At 44.4% G+C, this 20,398-nt stretch overlaps 1 protein-coding gene across 2 annotated transcripts in view; it reads right to left on the bottom strand.

The window, feature by feature from the left end:
• Nucleotides 1-20,398, bottom strand: part of BCAR3 (BCAR3 adaptor protein, NSP family member) — a 116,687-nt gene that overhangs the window by 90,232 nt on the left and 6,057 nt on the right. For both annotated transcript variants that reach the window (XM_082670547.1, XM_082670548.1), the window contains exon 2: nt 18,384-18,711. In XM_082670547.1, the coding sequence (XP_082526673.1) occupies nt 18,384-18,700 (317 nt within the window). In that variant the 5' untranslated portion in view covers nt 18,701-18,711. The remainder of the gene's footprint in view (nt 1-18,383; nt 18,712-20,398) is intronic.

Below are 20,398 nucleotides of genomic sequence, written 5' to 3'. Positions count from 1 at the left end.
CGGGTTCGAGCCCTGGTCCAGGAAGATCCCACATGCCACGGAGCAACTAGGCCCATGCACCACAACTACTGAGCCTGCGCTCTAGAGCCCGCGAGCCACAACTACTGAGCCCATGTGTCACAACTACTGAGCCCATGTGCCACAAGTACTGAAGCCTGCACGCCTAGAGCCTGTGCTCCGCAACAAGAAAAGCCACTGCAATGAGAAGCCCGTGCAACACAACGTAGAGTAGCCCCCGCTCGCAGCAACTAGAGAAAGCCCACATGCAGCAACTAGAGAAAGCCCGCATGCAGCAACAAAGACCCAACACAGCCAAAAATAAATAAATGAATAAATTTATTTAAATAAATAAATAAATAAATAAAGATGAAAAGAGTTCTGGAGACTGGTTGTGCAACAATGTGAATGTACTTAACATTACTGAACTGTGCACTTAAAAATGGCTAAGATGGTAAATTTTATGGTATGTGTATTTTACCACAATTTAAAAAGACAAACTAAAACACAAGGCAACATTGACGTATGAGCCAAGTGGAAGGTATCCAAAGCTTATGTTCTAAGTCCTGCATTGCTCAGGAAAAAGGAGAGGTATTGTTTCACTCTATTATGTTGTTTAAAGTCATATAAAAGTATTTTTTAAATAACCACTTAGTGAATAGGAATAGAGTATTTTTTAAAAGCCAATTTAAAATAAGGCAATTAAAAAACCCCATAGGTTAAAAAAAATGTACAAACAGTACAGACATACAGAATAAGAGGCAGCTATAAACCCAAATGTATCACCAAACATGGTAACTGTTGACCAGATTAAACTCACAAGACAGATTTTCAGAATGTAGGATATAGTACCTGTAGGATACAGTTAAAGTGGTATTTTGGAGGAAACGTAGAGACTTAAATGCTTACTTTTAGAAAAGACTGAAATTAATTCAGTGTCCAGTTTAAGAGAACAGAACAAACATTAAAAAAAGACTAAAGATAAAAAGAGCAGAAATTAAATTTTTAAAAAATGATACAGTAAGGGAGCAACAAATGAAGCCTGGTTCTTCAGAAGCCTAGTAAAATAAACCTCTGACAGAGATAATCCAGGGGGAAAATGAGAGAAGGCACAAAACAATAGAGAAATGAAGTGGGAGCATAATCATAGATAACAAGAGAGCACTGTAAGAGAATACTATGAACATCTTATGCCAATAAATTTGAAAGCTTAGGAAAAACAAATTCCTGGAAAAATAATACTAAAATAGACCCAAACAGAAAATCTGAAGAGTCCTATAATGATTAAAAACTTGAATCAGTTGTTCAATATCTACAGACCTGGATGGTTTTTCTAACCAGGAAGTTCTGCCAAACTTCGGAACTTATTACTTTGAAAATGAGAGACCTGAAAAAAAGGATACTATAAATTTGATATCAAAAGCACACCAGGTCAATAAAAGAAAGCAAAGGTAGCCTAGGCTAATCTCACACATGAATAGATACGAAAAAAATCCTAAACAAAATATTGACAAACCTAATCCAAGATGTACAAAAATACATCATAATCAAATTGGGTTGACTCCAGGAATATAGGGTCAGTTTAACATGAGAAAATCTATTCACCACATTAACATTAAAGGATTAAAGGAGAAAAATCATTTTGGGCTTCTAATTGATGGGGGGGTAAGGATTTTAAAAAATATCATCATCTTTTCATGATCTCAGCAGGGAAAAAGCTAACTCTTCACAAACTAGAAATAAAAAAGGACAAGTGTACCTATGAAAAACCTCATTCTTAATGGTGAAGTATGAGAATCACTGATAAAATCAATCAATCAAACAGAAACAAGACAAGGATGTCCACAATTACTGCTTCTGTGCACCACTGTCCTGGAGGTCCTAGTCAGTGCAGTTAAATAAACAAAAGAAATAAAAGGTATAAGAATTGGAAAAGGGAGAACAAAACTGTCATGATTCACAAATGATGACTGTAGAACACACAGAGAATCTACACGAAGCTGCTCAGTACAGCAGGGTTCCTGGATATGAAAGCACTGTGCAAAAATCTTCAACTTTAAAACTTAACTCAGGTCAGGGACTAGAAGGCTTATGTGTCTGGGATGGAGTTCTTGCTGATGGGTGTTCATTCATCACAAATGAACTCATTCCTAGAACATATAACTGAAATGCAGCACAAAAAGACTTAAGATGGGTGTGACCAGCAGGTTGTCTCTCTGTTTACATACATGTACTAGTAGGGACAAGGAAGACCAAAACTGCAGCCTAGGGGTCTGCTGGTTCACCATTTTTAACCAACCCATGTACCAGGGCACATCAACGATCAGGAAGGGTGAACCCAACGACCAGGAGAAAGTTCGCCCTTCATTGGCAACCTCAGCCTCTTTGCATGTGGATAGGGCCTTGGAACCTAGAGCTGTCAGTCACCCTTTGTTCTCCAGCATGAAGCTCAATTAACAACTCAACATCTTGGGGAGATGTGGGGATGGAGCGATGGGGCAAGGAAGAGACAGCAACAGGCTTTAAATCTACTAAGATTTTGCTTCCACCGGACGATATTCCTGACTAGACCACATGTTCTTTTAGGTAAGATTAACACGTGAGAGAGTCTAGCATTCTCATTTTAAATTTTATTAGATGATATCGGGGTTCGAAGGCCTTGCCTATCTCACCAGCCTCATCTTGTCACCTTGCTCCTTTCATTCCAACAAATCCAAACTATTTGGAATTCCCTGAACCAAGAAGCCTAGAGTCCCCATCATCTTCCTATTCATTCCCATCTTCTCTGACCACTGTTTCCCCTGCTTCCCTCCCTCCCCAGCACCAACCCACAGAATTAATACATCTCCTCAGCACTTATTTTCTATGCATTATAAAACCTTATTATAATAATTATAATTCAATACGGCATATGTACTCCTGTCTATCTCCCTTACTGGACTATGACCTCACTGAGAATAGGGACCATATTTTATTTTATTCACCTCTATGCCCAGAGCACAGTTGCTCAATCAATGTTGGTTTGAATGAATGAACGAGTATGAGTGTGTGTGTGCGCGCGCGCGCAGAAGATCTAGAATCTAACCCCTCCCATCCACCACACTCATGGGTTCACCAAGGGAAGAATAACACTGGAGAGAGAGAGAGAGAAGGAATAAGAGAGAAATGTTGTTCTTGGACTGATGGGCCTCCACATGAAGGAGATAAGTTAGCCACAGGCCTGTGACTGAGCCATGATGGCCTCACAGAACTCCCTCAGCAATGGAAGGTCACTGCTGTCAGGGCAGCGCCTGGCTCCCCAGCCCCACTGAGACTAGATGTTTTCAAAGTGGTCTTGAGAGGCTGGCTGCTTCAGCTGAATATGAATCTCTCTGGATACATTTGAAATGCCAGGGAGGAGGTCAATCAGGGAGATAACCAAGAGGACAGAGAGTGTACTACAGGGCCATTTCCAGCTGTTTATGGGAAAACGAAGAAATAGATGGTTAAAACAGGGTTGGCCTGGTGGACAGAGATATGATATCACTTGGAAAAATATGAGCTAGTGTGTAGTTAGATGGACAGTTTCTCTGCTGATACTGGCAATCACATTAAAGTCTCAATAAAGAGTTACTTTCTCACTCGAGGTGGGGGCATATTATGTGCATTGCTTTGAAAATTAAAAAAGGGATGTAGCCTGTCAACACTTAAATCAAGTCTACTTGAATAAAAAAAAAAGCCGCCCAAGGGGAAAAAAAGAGAAGTCACCCCAAAAAGCCAATTCTGGAATTAATTATAAACTATAATAAAATATGCATATGATTGTGCTTTGGGAAAAGGGATGGAGCTTTTTTCTTGAATTTTATTTTATTTATTTATTTTTTATACAGCAGGTTCTTATTAGTGATCTATTTTATACATATTAGTGTATACATGTCAATCCCAATCTCCCAATTCATCACACCACCACCAGCCACCTGCCACTTTCCCCCTGTGGTGTCCATACATTTGTTCTCTGCATCTGTATCTCTATTTCTGCCTTGCAAACCGGTTCATCTGTACCATTTTTCTAGATTCCACATATATGTGTTAATATACGATATTTGTTTTTCTCTTTCTGACTTACTGCACTCCGTATGACAGTCTCTAGGTCCATCCACGTCTCTACAAATGACCCAATTTCGTTCCTTTTTATGGCTGAGTAATATTCCACTGTATACATGTACCACATCTTCTTTATCCATTTGTCTGTCGATGGGCATGTAGGTTGTTTCCATGACCTGGCTATTGTAAATAGTGCTGCAATGAACATTGGGGTGCATGTGTCTTTTTGAATTATGGTTTTCTCTAGGTATATGCCCAGTAGTGGGATTGCTGGGTCATACAGTAATTCTATATTTAGTTTTGTAAGGAACCTCCATACTGTTCTCCATAGTGGCTGTATCAATTTACATTCCCACCAACAGTGGGAATCCCTTTTCTGGGATGCAGCTTTAAAAACAGAGAACTATAACACTTCTAGATGTGCACTTAAGAGAATATATTTTGTTTCATCACCTTGCAAAGTAAATATGAGATTTACTCTTCCACATCTCAAGACATATTTCTTATTTGTTAAAGGAGGCTCCCTAGCAGTTGACAGGATTAAGTTTGGTGCTTATTTTCTATTCTTCTCCCAGGGTTAACACATGACATGAGGAGTTCCTTTTCGCTAATACAAAGAAGCTGAGGGGTATTCCTTAATGATTAAGCCAACAGATCTGCTTTAGAGCAGATGAGTGGTCTAGCCAGAAGCTCACTGCTCTGTAGTGGGGGAATTCATCTTCCATTTTTGTTGTTTAGGCCTAAAAACAATTCACCAGATGGGATCTGGGCAGCCAAGTGTGACCACTTCCCTTGGTCTGATTATTAAACTTCAATTAATGCTTCTAAAATCACATTAGCTTTCTTGACAACCATAATATACTGCTGACTCATTCTGAGGCTGCAGTTACCTAAATCCTGAAATACTTTTTCACATGTGGCTATTAAGCCGAACCCCTTACTTTTACTTTGTTTTTTGGACTCTAGTGCAAGTCTCTGTCTCTCCCCATAGCCCTTCTAGGTAGGTTTGGTCTGTTGTTTCAAAACGCCAAGATCTTTTTTGGATCTTACTTCTGTCACTTTGACATTAGTTATTCCTCCAAGATTCGTACCATCCACCAATGTGATTTTTATGTCAGTACCACTGTCTAAAAGATATTTTAAAGTTGGCTAGAAAGGGGCTACGGACACAGCCTACAGCGTGCTTTCTGTACCATCATCTGGCCCGAATCTCTCTCATGCTAAGGATATCACCGATGATTGACATTTGCATATACACTTCCTCAACATTCCTCTAATCTACCAACAAAGTAACTCCAGGAAGGAAAGTTAATCTAGTCTGACTTGCTTTTGGCAAAGCCCTGCTAATTACTAATGGCTGTCGCTTCCTTCACCAAGTATTCAAAAATCATTGTTCTAATAATCCTTTTTAGAATACTTCCTGAGAAGGATGTCAATCATACCATTTTATAGATTCATTTTATCTCCCTAGTTCCGTTTTTGAAATTTAAATACTTATCTATCTGCATCTTTCCTGTCGCTCTTGGTGATGCCAACATTTCTCCAATGTTGTATGCTGGTTTGATGGTCTCAGCCTCAAGCTCCCTCTGTCTTCTTGGGCCTTGGGGCTTCACCTCATTTGGGGGCACCACAGCCTCTTGTCACGGCCTCATCTACTCTCTTCCTTCACCTCTATCCTACCCTTTCCAATCAGAGAAGTCATTTCCATGGCAGAAAAAAATGCAAGCCAAACAGCAGCTCAGCAGTTTGGTTTCTCTCACATTCCCCCTCTCTTTGGTTTTATTATTCCAAACATAATTTTTGAAAGTCCTTTTTGTTACCTGTAGCATTTTTCACAATCCTCTGCTCACTCCGCCCTCTGGTTCTTTCACAGCCCAGAAGCCACTCTCTGATATGGGCCTCGGCTGCATGGCCCAACCTTTCCTAAGTCTGGGGCCAAGGCCAGAACAGCACAGAGGAAGTGGCGGCACAGACGAGGCATGCCCTGAGGGAAGGGTTACCTAGAAAGCACAGCCTGCAATCATCTGGTCAAGGAGAAAAAAAAATAACACAGATACCTGGAAAGATGTTAGGGTCAGAGGTCAAGAAAAGCAGAATTGCTTATCAAGCTAGTGGAGTGATACAGAAGGCTAGCTACACTGTGGATGGGAAGTTAGGTCAGCAGCAAAGAGAGAGAACAGCTGCAGGTAAGCTCAAATGGTTCCAAACCCACATCCCCTTCTCCCTGGGCTATGAGCTCCTCAACTGGACAAAAGCCCTGGACTGTCTTTGAATCTCTAGCATAAAGCCTGTCACACAGGTGCTCAATGAATTCATCAGATTGGCCCTGGCTCATCAGACCACACTGGGGGGATCCTGTAAATGGATCAGTCCAGGCTGGAGACAGTTCTTCCTACACATCCTTAAACAAGAGAGCTCCCTGGATGGTCACATACCTGTTCCTCCTTTGAACTGTGGGCAGCATGTTGTTGTCACTTGTCCTGAAATGCGTTTCCCTTTCAGAGCCTCAGACCATGAGATCCTTGTTATTATTTCCCTCAACTTGGGGAATCTTTCCTCCTACAGCCCAGGGTAGACTGTGGATGAGGACACGATTCTCTCCCTGGCTACCAGAGATCCCAAGGCTTGGTTGCTTCTCAGACTCCTGCTTCTTTCACTTCTAATTCCTGCTTCTATGAGTCAGTTTCTATCTCATCTGAAAATACAGCCATGCCTGATGAATGTGTTCATGACATATTCTAAAAGAATGGCAATTAAACCGCCTCCTCAGGCAGATTCCCTAATCATGTTAAAACAGCACCATTTAAATATCCTACGTATTACACTGTGGTGAGTCTCTACAGGAATCCAAGGCTAATACAAAGTGGTACTGGTTGATGAAGATTTGACGCGGTCATGGGTTAACTTGTGCTCGGCAGAATTCTAGGACAGCATTAAGTTAAAAGCCACTGTTGAAACCTTAACTTGGCGGCAGTCAGTCAAACTGAATAGAGTAACAACAAGAAAAGCCGTATCAAGGCCACTATGTCTCTTGGCAGGCACAGAGGGTCTGGAATCAGTGAATCATCAGGCTTCAGGCTGGCTAAGCCCAAACACAGCACTTTTGATAAAAGCAGATGCTTTGTTTGCCTGGTATCTATCTGCCCCTCCTCCACTCCCACCCGCCCCATCCACCCTGCCCCCAACCATTCCTCCTCCCCTTCTAAAGGAGTGTGCTTGTAAAGGTTTCTTCTCAACTAATTCAAAGGCAGAATACAAGTGCTATGGTTTTGAGCGAGCCTCAAAACCTCAGAGCCTCTGCAAGGAAAGATTTCGCTCAACCAAACATATATAGGAACATACACCCTAGGCCCCTTTTCCAGGGCAGGCACCTTGGAAAAGCAGCCCTCACCCCTCAGGCACAAGCCTGAATGTCAACCACAGTCGGCCATGTACCTCCTCTTGCCCACAGAGCTGTCAGGGAACGTGTAGACCCGTCGGGGAAGGAATTGCGGGCTTAATCACCTTGTTGCTGACACAGGCCCACAGGAAGGGCAGCCCCGGGAACGTGTCTGCTTTAATCAGATCAAAAACTTTTTTAAAAAGAATCAAGTAATGAAAAAATGTGCTTTGTTTTATTACATGCTTAAAAGATTAGATATTTTCCTATTGAATTTTGTCTCTCATCTTTAAAAAACCCCACCTTCCTTTGAACACCAACCCCGTGCGGCTCCTGCCTCATTTCTCTGCTCCCCACCAAACGCCCAGCCTCCTCTGCTGGCTCCCCAGAACAGTCTGTGCCACGATTCCTCAGGGCTGGGTCCTAGGGGCCCTTCCCTTTATGCTTTACACAGCTCTCTCCTTTGCTGACAGCATCCATTTCCGGCTTTGATATCATTTCTATGCAGACTCCTAACTTTATAACTTTTAGCCCAGACCTCTCTCCACAGCTCCAGGCTCATAATACCAACTGGTATTATGATTAACACCTCCACTCAGACACACACACATCTCAGACTTAGCACACGCAAGACGGACGTCCCGATTCTCTGCAATCTACCGTCACCTCCTCCTCCCAGGAAAAAGCCGCCCAACAACCAAACGAAGCCCTGCTCTCTCCAATCTTCTCTGTCTCCGTAAATGGTCCCACCCCCCCCCCCCCGCCCCCAGCTACCCGAGCCATACTTGACTGCCCCTCTCCGTCATCTCAGTCCTAACCCTCGGTATGTCTGGTAGACTCTACCTGCAAAACAGATCTAGAATCCACCCACCTTCATCTCCTCCACTGTCATCCCAGAGCAGACCCCACCGCTTCCCGTACTGCTGCCATCGCCTCCTGCCCTCTCTCCAGCTTCTCTTCCATCAATCACTTCTCCACTGAATCTTCTAAAACTGCATCAGACCATGCTATTCCTTTGCTTAAAACCCTTTAAAGGCTTCCCTTGGCCCTATGGAGAAAATCTAAACTCCTTAGTGAGGTCTAGACCGGTACTGTCCAATAGGAATACAATGTGAAAAACATGTAACTTAAACTTTTCTGGTCGCCAGTTGAAAAGAAATAGATGAACTTAATTTTAATAATCTTTTAACCTAATATTTCAAAATTATCAATACATAGTAACATAAAAATATGAATGAGGTATTTTACATTCTCTTTTCATATTAAATCTTCAAATGTTCCCTCCCGCAGAGAGCCATTCCCTCCTCCCAGTCCAAGGAACTCAGGGCTCTCTGATGTGACCTTCCTTGCACCTCCTCATTCTGCAGTTATGTATCTGTTGATGCATTTGTCTGCGTGCCACCTAAACTGGGCGGTCCCTAAGGACAGGGCCCACATCTATTTTCTTCTCCACTGGGTACCTGGTGCCTAGCACAATACCTGGCACTAACTAAGCTCCATAAATATTCATCAAAGAATAAACAGTGAAGACACTGACATTAAGTACTACAATCAGACAATCAGACAAGGGCTGGGCCAGTCCACCAAAGGGAGGCTCTGTTCTGGGTCTCAGCACAATGGTGTGCTAATCTTTCTGTGCACCGATGTTTCTGTGCACCTGTAAGCACAAGCGGTGGCCAAGATGCACTGCTGTAGGGCAGCTCAGAGCAGACCCAGGTAGAGGGATTCCAGCCAGACTCCGTCAACACGTGGGAAACTTTCTCCCCCATTAGCCGCAGGCATGGAACGTGATCTCAGGTTACACACGAGGATTAAGAGCCTCCCAGGAGGAAGGAAGGGCGGAAACCAACATCTGAGCCCCTGCTTCATGCCAGGTCCTGGGCTAGGTGCCCTCACTTGGGATTGTATTTGACCCCCACAAGCCACCCTTTGAGGACGTGGAGATTCAGAAAGGTGAAGGAACTTACATAAGGTCACAAAGCTACCAGTCTGGTTGCTGGAATCAGCATCAAGGTCGCTAGCAGCTTTCTTTGATGTCCGGGGCTAAATCAACGTCCCAGCAAAAGTACCAATGGCCTTCAGGGTCAGGCGTCACACAGCAGAGTTGGCAGGAGAAGAATAAACAGCTCTGATCAGGTGGAAGCTGAGACCTGCTCCACCCAGAGCCCCAGAAGGCGGTGCCAGGCTCAAGAGTGAAAGCCAGAGTGCTGACACTCGGTGGAGCCTTCGTGTTTAGTGACCAGTGAATCCTCACAGCACTCCTCAGAGGGGATTATTTTCACCCTATTTTATAGTTTAGAGCTTGCCCTAGTTCACACACCTAGTAGTGGATAAACAGGCATCTGAACCGAGACCTCTCAGTTACGTGACTCGTGTTCTCGCCTCTTACCTCTTACTATGTTTGCAAGTGATTCTGGAACCGCAGACAGTCCGCTGCATAAAGGCTGGGTCAGCACGGAAGGTTTCTCAGCCTTCTGTAATTTGTCAATAACGGCACAATCCGTAAACAGGAATACCCTCAGCGCTTGTGTTTGGGGCCTCCAAGGAGAGAGAGCTTGAAATTCTGTATGCAATCCTGCAGCTAGTCTCTTAGAGACAGACTGGGTGGTGACAGCATTACAAAACTGTGAACAGCAGGGTGGCCACGGCCTGAGGGCTTATCACTCCTGTGGCTCCAGTCCAGGCCCCAGGAAGGAATCTCCTTCCAATCAACGAGAGTAACTACAACTTCTCTAGCTCCCATCTCTGGCCAGGCTGGGATGGCTCTCAAATCCACATGTGATAAGAACATGAGTAGTCTGTAACTGCAGAGCGTCTTCTGTTTACAGTATGCTTTAACCTATACTGAGGGGCCTGATAAACTCACAGTTTCTGACTCTCAGAAGACTGAAAAAACCTGACTTTTCTCAAACAGCATGCAGGAGGCCAGAAAAAAAAGGATTTAAAGCAGGTCAGTTGGGGTGGGGTGTGAGGGGTTGGGGGAAAGAGAAGATATTGAACAGCTCCACTCAACAAGGACAGCTTTGTGTAATTCTCTGACCATTCTCTTGGTTGCGGTTTGCAATCAGTTAAAAAAAAATGTCCTTTCGTTTTTCCCAGAACAGCTGAGAATGCACAGATCCCAGCCTTTAGGGCTGAAATCATCCCTGCTAGTAGAGGATTTAGGACTACTGTCAGGCAGCTGGTGGACCTGCAGGCATTTCCTATTCTCTGGGCTCCCCCAACCCTGGGCCGGTACAAGATGCCCAGCAGGGCTGAGCTCACCTCTGACCCAGCTGCTCCTGGCCTCAGCACACCAGGGGCCACCGGAGCCTGGACGTGCACCATTCCTCGGAATTCACTAACCCATCCACAACAGCTGCGCTCAAACACCAAGGGGCGTTTCAAAATGTTAGTAAAACTCAACTTGAAAGTTTAAAAATAAAAATTCAATGCACGGGCTCTTACATTCTGGAGACATTCTTGGCAGTTAAGCCACGGTTATTCTGCTAACTCAATAAATGTACCTTCTATTAAATAGAATCTATTAGTCTATTAAATAAATTTGTTTCAACTCTAAACCCAACTTTTCCTCCGTGCACAAAAAGCTTCCAATTTGCAGACAGCAGACATGTCCATGTATAATAATGTGCAGATGTTTGTGTGTGGACCTTCACACTGCAGAGCCTTCTGATTACCTGTGAGCTAAAGGGTGATTTATTTGCATGTCTGGGGGAACATCTTGCTTTGCTAAGGAGAAAGCAATAGTTATAGAACTTGGTGGTTCTGAAGAGGAACACATGAAACAATTTTTCAGAAGGGGTCACCAACACAGCCCAGAGTTAGGTCTTTAAAACAGCGTTTAGAGAAGGGTCTGCACAGATCCTGCGCCTTACACTTTTTCTTTAACTTTGAAGAGCTGACACCGTGACCTGGTAGGTTACTTACTGCCTGGGAAAGGATACCGGATTTTAACTTGGGATAATTTTGCAGACTTTCTGGCCCCCATCAGTTAAAACACTTGTGACTAGTCAGTCAGCTCCACTCATGCAAATTCATGAAACACCACATTGTCCAGCCACATGCTCCCTCAGCACAAGGGGCAGAAGGAATTAGGCTCTCAGCAGCTGTTCCCCGGAATGCGTGCCTCCACGTATCCACAAGCAGGAAAAGGACCCACAGTGGACTCCAAGCGCTGAACCTTCAGCTCTCCTGGCAACACAGACCTCTCACAACAGGAACTGGTCCCCTCTCAGCCCAAGGAAGGCCCCAGATTGATATAAAAATTCATCCTTGAAGATAGATGAATCAAAGGGACACCAGCCAAACAATGCTAATGTCAAGAGGAAATCCCGTCGGCAGACCTCTCAGAGAAGCCTTGCTCTGCTTGCAGAACAAAGGCTCCTTCTGTGACATCAAGCAGCACGTTTAAGAGCGCTGGGCTTCTTGCTTTGGCTACCTTTCAAAACCACAAGTACATCCAAGGGCAGCCAAGACAACAACAAAGCCAAGAGATACAGGTCTCAGAACGAGGAGACCAACTCCCCTTCCAGGCCCGCCTTCTGCCTGCTCTTGGCAGCCAAGGCTCTATCCTCCTCAAGGGGGTGTGTCTGAGATGCTGCAGTCAGACCCCAGGGGGCCCGAAGCTTTCCACGCAAGAGGATAGCTCAGAGGATGCCCACGGCAGGGCCAGCCTTCTTGGGAGGCTACAGAGCGCAGCATCTGGGGAAGTCCCTACAGTAGTTTCCGGGTCCTAATCCCAGCTCAGTTACCCACTAGGGTCTAATCTCAGGTACCTCAATATCCCTGAACCATTTTCTCAACTGTGATGATGACAACACACTGCTGCTGCTAACGATGAAATCTGCTGTCCCTCTCACAGGTTATGATGTTCAAACAAGGCAATTAATGAACATATCCTTTAAGATGGTAATAATTCATGTGGATATGACGTATGTTTATATGACAGCTTAATAATGCAAAGGTCAAAGGGGAGATTTCCTCTGCTTTGCCTGGGGCCTCCCACAGGTTGGGTATTCAATTGATATTCAATCATAATAAAGGTGACTTTTTAATGACTAACAAGGCAAACATGTTTGTTGGGAAAACAGCGAACTTGCAACTTAGAGTATTTCACAAGACAAGGAGGTGCCGTCTGAAGGGCTTCCCTCTGAGTGTAGGCGGGTCCACATGAAGAGTGGGTGGGGCCCTCCAAGATGGCTCCACCATCATCATGCCAACACCAAATGTGATGGAATGGAAGGCTTGCAGACTTGACATCTGGGCAAGTCACTCCTAGCTGAAGTTAACCCCTGAATGCACTATGAAAAGAAACAAGTAAGGCCAAAAGAGTTTGCCTGAAACAAGCCCCCCCAAAAAAAGAAAAAGAAAGAAAAAACCAATAATCTTGGGAATTCCCTGGTGGCACAGTGGTTAAGAATGCGCCTGCCAATGCAGGGGACACAGGTTCGAGTCCTGGTCTGGGAAGATCCCACATGCCATGGAGCAACTAAGCCCGTGTGCCACAACTACTGAGCCCATGTGCCACAACTACTGAAGCCGTCGCGCCTAGAGCCTGTGCTCTGCAACAAGAGAAGCCACCACAATGGGAAGCCCACACACTGCAACGAAGAGTAGCCCCCACTTGCCGCGACTAGAGAAAGCCCGTGCACAGCCACGAAGACCCAACACAGTCAAAAATGAATGAATTTTTTAAAAAATCAATAATGTTGTTAAAGACCTAACTAGTCTGAGGTCCCTAGACTCAGGGATCCAAAACTCTTAACTTTAAAACACATATGGCTCCCAGCTTCCAGTGGTGAGTGAGCTCGGGTGGTGGGTGGTTGGTGTTTTCACAGCTCCACTGGGCTGTCAGAGCTGAGTTAGGAATAGAAATGCTGTTTCTCTCTCACAGTAGTTCTGTCCAGCACCTTAGTCACACTCTCTGCTCTAGAGCCTCAGGTTCTCATTCATATATCTTGTCCCCAGCTTTTCACATTCACAGATGTTACTTGTTGACACTGTGGATTGTTCCAAAGAATAAGTGAGGCAGCTCATAATCTTATTAGGAATACTTAAAAGGATTAAAAAAAAAAAGAATATACGGTACTCTGAACTCCTCAAAACTGGGAACACCTCAGGATATTTTTAAAATGTGCCAGGTAAAAAAAAACACATTAACAAGACTGCGGAGCAGGGGAAGAGGACTTTATGATCCTGTGACACAGAGCCACTCGCCTTCTCACTCAGCCTCATTTTGAAGGATGTGCATTTGTCACTCTGTACTGACCTTCAACAATAAGATACTTTAAGTTAAGGAAAAAAGATGTGAATGTGGACGAACGTAATTCTGAATCCGAAACAAACGTAAACCAGCAGTGCTTGTTAAATCTTCCACAGCCTGGACTTGAAACTCATGACTTGTGTCCACCTCCGATAAGATCTTTTACTGAGGTCTGATCTATGTCCAAGTCAGTTTTCAAGTTAAAAAGCTTTGAACTGCTGGCAGGGTGACAGCTGGGGCCTTGGGTGTTTATCGAGAACGTCCTCAAGCTAGAAAGGGTGGCTCCATTTCCACCCTCGGCCCCTGGGAGTTTCCCCTGGTAAGGGCAGACACCCAGCCTAGACCTTAGAACTTCAGGGAATGAGTTTGTGAACCGTCTCTATGTGGTACGTCATGGATACCTAGCTCAATATAGAGTTTAACTTAATGAATAAAAAGTGGCCACAGGAAGCCAGCTGGTTCTGACCCCACATAGTGCAGCCTGGCATTTGTGCTTAATTTTGGCTAGCCATAAGTCATGGTTCTTTGCTACCTCATAACCTTCCTAAGAGGGAGCAATGATGGCTCTGCTTCTGCATCCCAGAGTGTTAGGTGCCAGTGATGCGACATTAACATTACCGTGCACAGGCATGCACCTCCACGTGCACCTGTCATCAGCAGGCCACCCGGCGAGACTCCACAGAGCAGAACCTTCTGACCCCCAGAACACGCTGGGGAACATTGTGGTTTGATGTCAGAAACTTTGCAGACTCTCCAGTGCTTTCTCCAGAGAATATCTGGGCCTCAACTTATTTTCTTCTTGTAATACTGCGACTACACAACTAAAAATAATTCTGAACTCTTGCCTGCCTAGCTCTTTCCCAACATGTGTACTATTCACCTCTCAATGTGCTACATCCCAGCTGCAGGTCACCGCAGCTTGTTTTGGGTTTTTCAAACATGCCAAACTTGTTCCCACCCCCGGTTCCTTGCACTTGTTCTCCCTAGGCCCAGAGAGCCTTCCACTAGTTCTTTACCTCAGAGACCTGTCCACCCTATAAAAAAGATACAACCCCAATAAATCTCTAGTGTATCACTCTAGTTCCTCTACATCACTGAGTATAATCTGCAATTGTCTTGTTTATTCACTTGTATTTATTATCTGGGTCCCTCACTACAATGTTAGCTCTGGAAGGACACTGTTTCTGATGTTCCATTGTTATCCTGTTAGTTTACGTATTTCCCCACCCTGTAAGAGGGCAATGATTTGACAGCTAGAATGTCTACTGTGTCAGACCAGCACTTCAGCTAAGATACACAGAGGAAATCAGCAGAATTTTCCTGGTGAAGCAATGGTGCTTATAAAATCAATGTATTCTAATTAACACAGGTGCTCAATATATAGGCATGGAACAAATAAATGAGCTAGGATCAAAATGGCTTTCCTTGCTACAGGGTAGGACAAAAAGAGAGACACCAGGTGATACAGCAGAAGAAACCATCCCCTGCTTTACCCGATAGCATCACAGGTTGCTGGTCTTCCTCAACAGGAAAAGGGGTGCAGAGTTTCTAAACCAGCTCTAACAAGCAGGGTCACAACCAGGCCCATTATAGATGCAGAGAAGAAGCCTTTACAACAGTGAGGCTTATTTACCCAGCTCCCTGGTGGATAGAAGGAGAAATCAATTCTTGGTCTAAAGTATCCTGAAGCTGACCCGATGATACATCCACACACAATTTTACTTCAGCGTGTTGACAACTAAATACAGGTATCCCTGCTTTTCGAGAGTTTGCTTTACATCACTTAGCTTTTAGGAAAAGACCTATGTTAGTACCTGATTTCAGTAATCAAAAGAAATCTGAGGAGGAGTTTTGCTTTTGTGAAAAGAGGTGAAAAGTGAAAACAGTGTTCAGTGTCTGTTTTCAAGAAGTTGTTACAGATGCAGTGTGTACACAGAGCAGCAGCAAGAGCGGCACCACCAAGCTCCTTCTCTGGAACTACACTCAGCGTCTCAGCATCAAACTGCCCTAGCTTTGAACTGTCTGTGAGCACCTGGGCTTTATCTCCATTTATCTTGTGCATCCTTTAGCAAGATGTGTCCTAAGGTAATTGTTTCTTCATTTCACACCGTTTCAGCTTATGGAGGGTTTCACAGGAATGCTCTGGATAGTGGGGGCCACCTACACAAGGAGAGGCAGCTCCTGATTTACAGACATCCTGGCATCTCTATAGAATTGGATGCACGAGTGCCTTTTGTGAGTTATAGTCATTTTTATAAAGGGGGAAAGTGTCTAATGGGAAGAAAATGAATGCAGATGAACTGGAGTGAAATCATCTAAATATGTCCTTGAGAAGTGACTGAGGAGCAACAGCTTCTGTTCTGAGGAAATAAGATACACTAGTTCTACACAGGGAGATGGATACACATTTGCGGTGTTTTAAAAGATTTTGAAGATTCACTTTCAAAAAACCCTATTTCAACCACGCAGTTTAATTTCTGTTCTCCGGGCTTTCGCAGCAGTGTTTCCTGGCTTTGTTCACACTGTATCCTGACCTGGAGGTGCTTCCCCCTCTTCAACACCTGCGGACACCTTCTCTTTACTTTTAAAACACAGATCAAATGTGAAACCTTCCCTGAACTTCAATTTCCCTCCAAGAAGGAATTAAACATTTCCCTCTCCATATTTCCATAGCAACTTACATACACAGGCCTTTCACCTACAGTTGGTTTTCATATTGCAAACTGGATGTAATTAAATACATAGAGAACGTGAATTGCAGTGCCTAGACTGGCTGCAGGTTCTATTACATGATGGTGCTATGGAACTGCTGCTGCTTGTTGCTACAGAAACGTAAGGCTGAATGAATGGCTGGCGGCTCATTTTGTGAACTGGGCTGGAATTTATTTTGCATCTTATTTCACTTGTGTCTCATATCTTTCATTACAATGGGTAATAAAAGTGATAACAGTGTGTATAAGAAGTCCTGGTTAATGATAATATTGTGTAGAGCTAGGAAAATAAAGGCCATGACTTATGCAAAAGTCAAGGGTAATAAATTCTTTGAAAAGATAAAAAAAAGAATTGGATGGATGTAGTTCATAACCTGATGTTATGATAAAAAGAAATGCTGTGGTTCCTTTTGAGGGACTTAATGATATAGGAAGTTGGCCTTCAAAATACTCTCAAATACTGGAAGATATTAAGAAATGGTTCTTTTTTTAGATGTTAGTTATTTTTAAATAGATCTTTTTTTTTTTTTTTGCGGTACGCGGGCCTCTCACTGTTGTGGCCTCTCCTGCTGCGGAGCACAGGCTCCGGACGCGCAGGCTCAGCGGCCATGGCTCACGGGCCCAGCCGCTCCGCGGCATGTGGGATCTTCCCGGACCAGGGCACGAACCCGTGTCCCCTGCATCGGCAGGCGGACTCTCAACCACTGTGCCACCAGGGAAGCCCTAAATAGATCTTTATTGGAGTATAATTGCTTCACAATACTGTGTTAGTCTCTGTCATACAACAAAGCGAATCAGCCACATGCACACATACATCCCCATATCCCCTCCCCCCTGAGCCTTCCTCTCACCCTCCCCATCCCACCTCTCTAGGTCATCGCAAAGCACCAAGCTGATCTCCCTGTGCTATGCTGCTGCTTCCCACTAGCACTTGGTAGTGAATATGTGTCTCTCACTTCACCCCAGCTTCCCCGCCCTGCCCCGCCCTCCTCCATGTCCTCAAGTCCACTCTCTATATCTACATCTTTATTCCTGCCCTGCCACTTGGTTCATCAGTACCATTCTTTTTCTTTTTTTTTTAGCTTCCATATATATGTGTTAGCATGCAGTATTTGTTTTTCTCTTTCTGACTTACTTCACTCTGTATGACAGACTCTAGGTCCATCCACCTCACTACAGATAACTCAATTTTGTTTCTTTTTATGGCTGAGTAATATTCCATTGTATATATGTACCACTTCTTCTTTATCCATTCATTTGTCCATGGGCATTTAGGTTGCTTCCATGTCCTGGCTATTGTAAATAGTGCTGCAATGAACACTGGGGTGCATGTGTCTTTTTGAATCATGGTTTTCTCGGGGTATATGCCCAGTAGTGGGATTGCTGGGTCATATGGTAGTTCTGTTTTTAGTTTTTTAAGGAACCTCCATACTGTTTTCCATAGTGGTTGTATCAATTTACATTCCCACCAACAGTGCAGGAGGGTTCCCTTTTCTCCACACCCTCTCCAGCATTTATTGTTTCTAGATTTTTTGATAATGGCCATTCTGACGGTGTGAGGTAATACCTCATTGCAGTTTCGATTTTCATTTCTCTAATGATTAGTGATGTTGAGCATCTTTTCATGTTACAGTTTTTTATATTGTGGTTATTATGTTTTTTAAAATAAGAGTCCTTGTCTTTGAAAGACACATACCAAAATACTTACAGATAAAATGAGGTCTGAGATTTGCTTCAAAATAATACCAGAGGAAAGAAAGTGGGTGGGAGTACAGACATAGCAGGCCTGGCCATGAGTTGATAACTGTTGAAGCTGGGTGATGGGTCCACAGGAGGTAATGAACCTATCTTCTCTACTTTATGCATATATGACATTTTTCCTAAAAAAAGACTTAAAAAAAAAAAGCCCTTTAAAACAAATCATTTTCACCCATGAAATTAAAGAAGCTACCTGAAGGTGAAGGTTTTGCCTTTCCAGTCTCGCGGTGGGTGCTCCTGGATGACGTCTTGGCTCAGAGGTGAGTGCTGCCGTGGGGATTTGGAATGGGGGAGGGTCCCCACGTGACTGAAGTTATCACAGGACCTTACGGGAGGAGGGCCTTTCTTCTTCCGTGGAAGGGTGCCGTGTATAGACACGTCTTGATAGGCATCTGTGCGATGCTCAGCGAGAGGTGACTTGCTGCTCAGGAGGTCCATGGTTGAGGCCAGGGGGAACTGGTGATTCACTGGCATGTTTCTAGGAAGGCTTGCAAACTTTCCCGCAGCCATGATTCTCAACTCTAAGTGGGGAAGAAAAGAGTGAAGGTATAAATCTAAGAAAAGCACAAGAACTGATTTCCCACTTACAAAAGGAAATGGAAATAGACCACATAACAAAAGAAAATGTTCACAGAGTGTTAAAGGACAAACACTGAGTAGCATCACTCATGACATTTAATACGATGGGCAGTTTACTCATCTCCGTTTTTCATCCTGCAGAAGAATCCTCCTGGGTTGGCAGCAGATCCGCCAATGGAAAAGGGCAAATACGTTTCAGGGACTTTAGAGGCACATGAGCCATTTTATTACTTCAGATGACTGAAGCCGATGGAAAAGCATGACTAACAAAAAAGAATACTGAGGAAAGACTCAAGTTTCAGTAATAAATGCATTTGAGAAAACGTTCAAATATGTTAGATAATTAGCTCACGCATTCCCACCACCCTGTAAACAATAAGAACAGGTGAAGATGACTGGAATTCCTTAGCTGCTAGAACGCCTTCAGCGCCAGACCAGCCCCTCAGTTGTGCTACCCAGAGAGACAGGACAGATTCTTTCTGGCAAAGACCTGCTGCTTATAAATAAATCAATGTACGCTAATTAACGAAGACGGCCAGGGTCAGGGGTCAGGAGGTGGGCTACTCCTCCATACATCAGGGGCTCAGCGGGAGAGGAAAGCCACTGGGGTGGGGGACCTCCATGTACAACCAGCCCCCGGAGGGGTCAGGGACCTGCTTGCCACCAGCAGGGTTGAGCAATGCACATGGGTGTCTGTATAGTCAGGGAAGAGTGGGAAGGGCGGAGAAGGAAGAGAAAATAGGGTTGGGGGGCACAGATCATGGAAAGAAAAGGAAAATGCTCTGTGCAAAAGCAGCCCCGACAGTTGTTCCCAGCTATGAACGCTAGCAGAAATGCTCACCCTGAGCAGAGTTAGCACCTCCGCCCCCTAAAAAACAAACTATGGTTTTGATCTAAGCCAAATTATATGACATTTTAAAGGCCAATATATAGAGATAAAGAAACACAAGACTGAATAAAAATTCGGGCTAGTCCCAGGAGACATAAGGATCCAGAATGTGCACCACTAGTCGTGGTATCAGACTGGTCTAGAGATCACAGCTGCGTAGCTAAGCGCAAAGCACTGGTCTTCCCCGAGCGTGGTGAGGAGATCATCTCTTTGCACTGTGGTCTCTTCTCAAGCCTTGCAGCACCCATTCCTCACAGACCACCCTTTCCACTGCAAAGGGAACGATCTGAGTGAAAATCATCACTCACTAGCACCACCGCAGAGACAGTTCCACAAAGGAACTGGGGACTTGGGATGTGGCTTGGAGACAACCAAGAAGAACACAGCCCTCCAGAAGCTGGTAGAGTAAGAGGTGGAACCAGGACCAAGACAGCAGGGTATGCAAAGGAAGCAAATGACTACACACACACACACACACACACACACACACACACACACACACACACACACACACACACACACACACACACACACACACACACACACACACTCCACTGTTTCTACAACAGAGACAGACACCCGAGTGCTGGCAGCTGGGTGGAAGGAGACCCTCCACGCAAGGCATATAATCTGAACCCTGTCCTCAGTTCTTTGCCAAGCCTGGTAATTCTGAGGCCTGTCTGCTCTGTGTCTAACTGGGACCACACAGAAGGCCTGCCTCCCAGCGGGTGCAGACAATG

Source organism: Grampus griseus (genome assembly GCF_964374135.1).
Source record: "Grampus griseus genome assembly, chromosome: 1".
NCBI lineage: Eukaryota > Metazoa > Chordata > Mammalia > Artiodactyla > Delphinidae > Grampus > Grampus griseus.
Note: the sequence above shows the minus strand (reverse complement) of the source record. Positions and strands in the feature narration are given on the sequence as shown.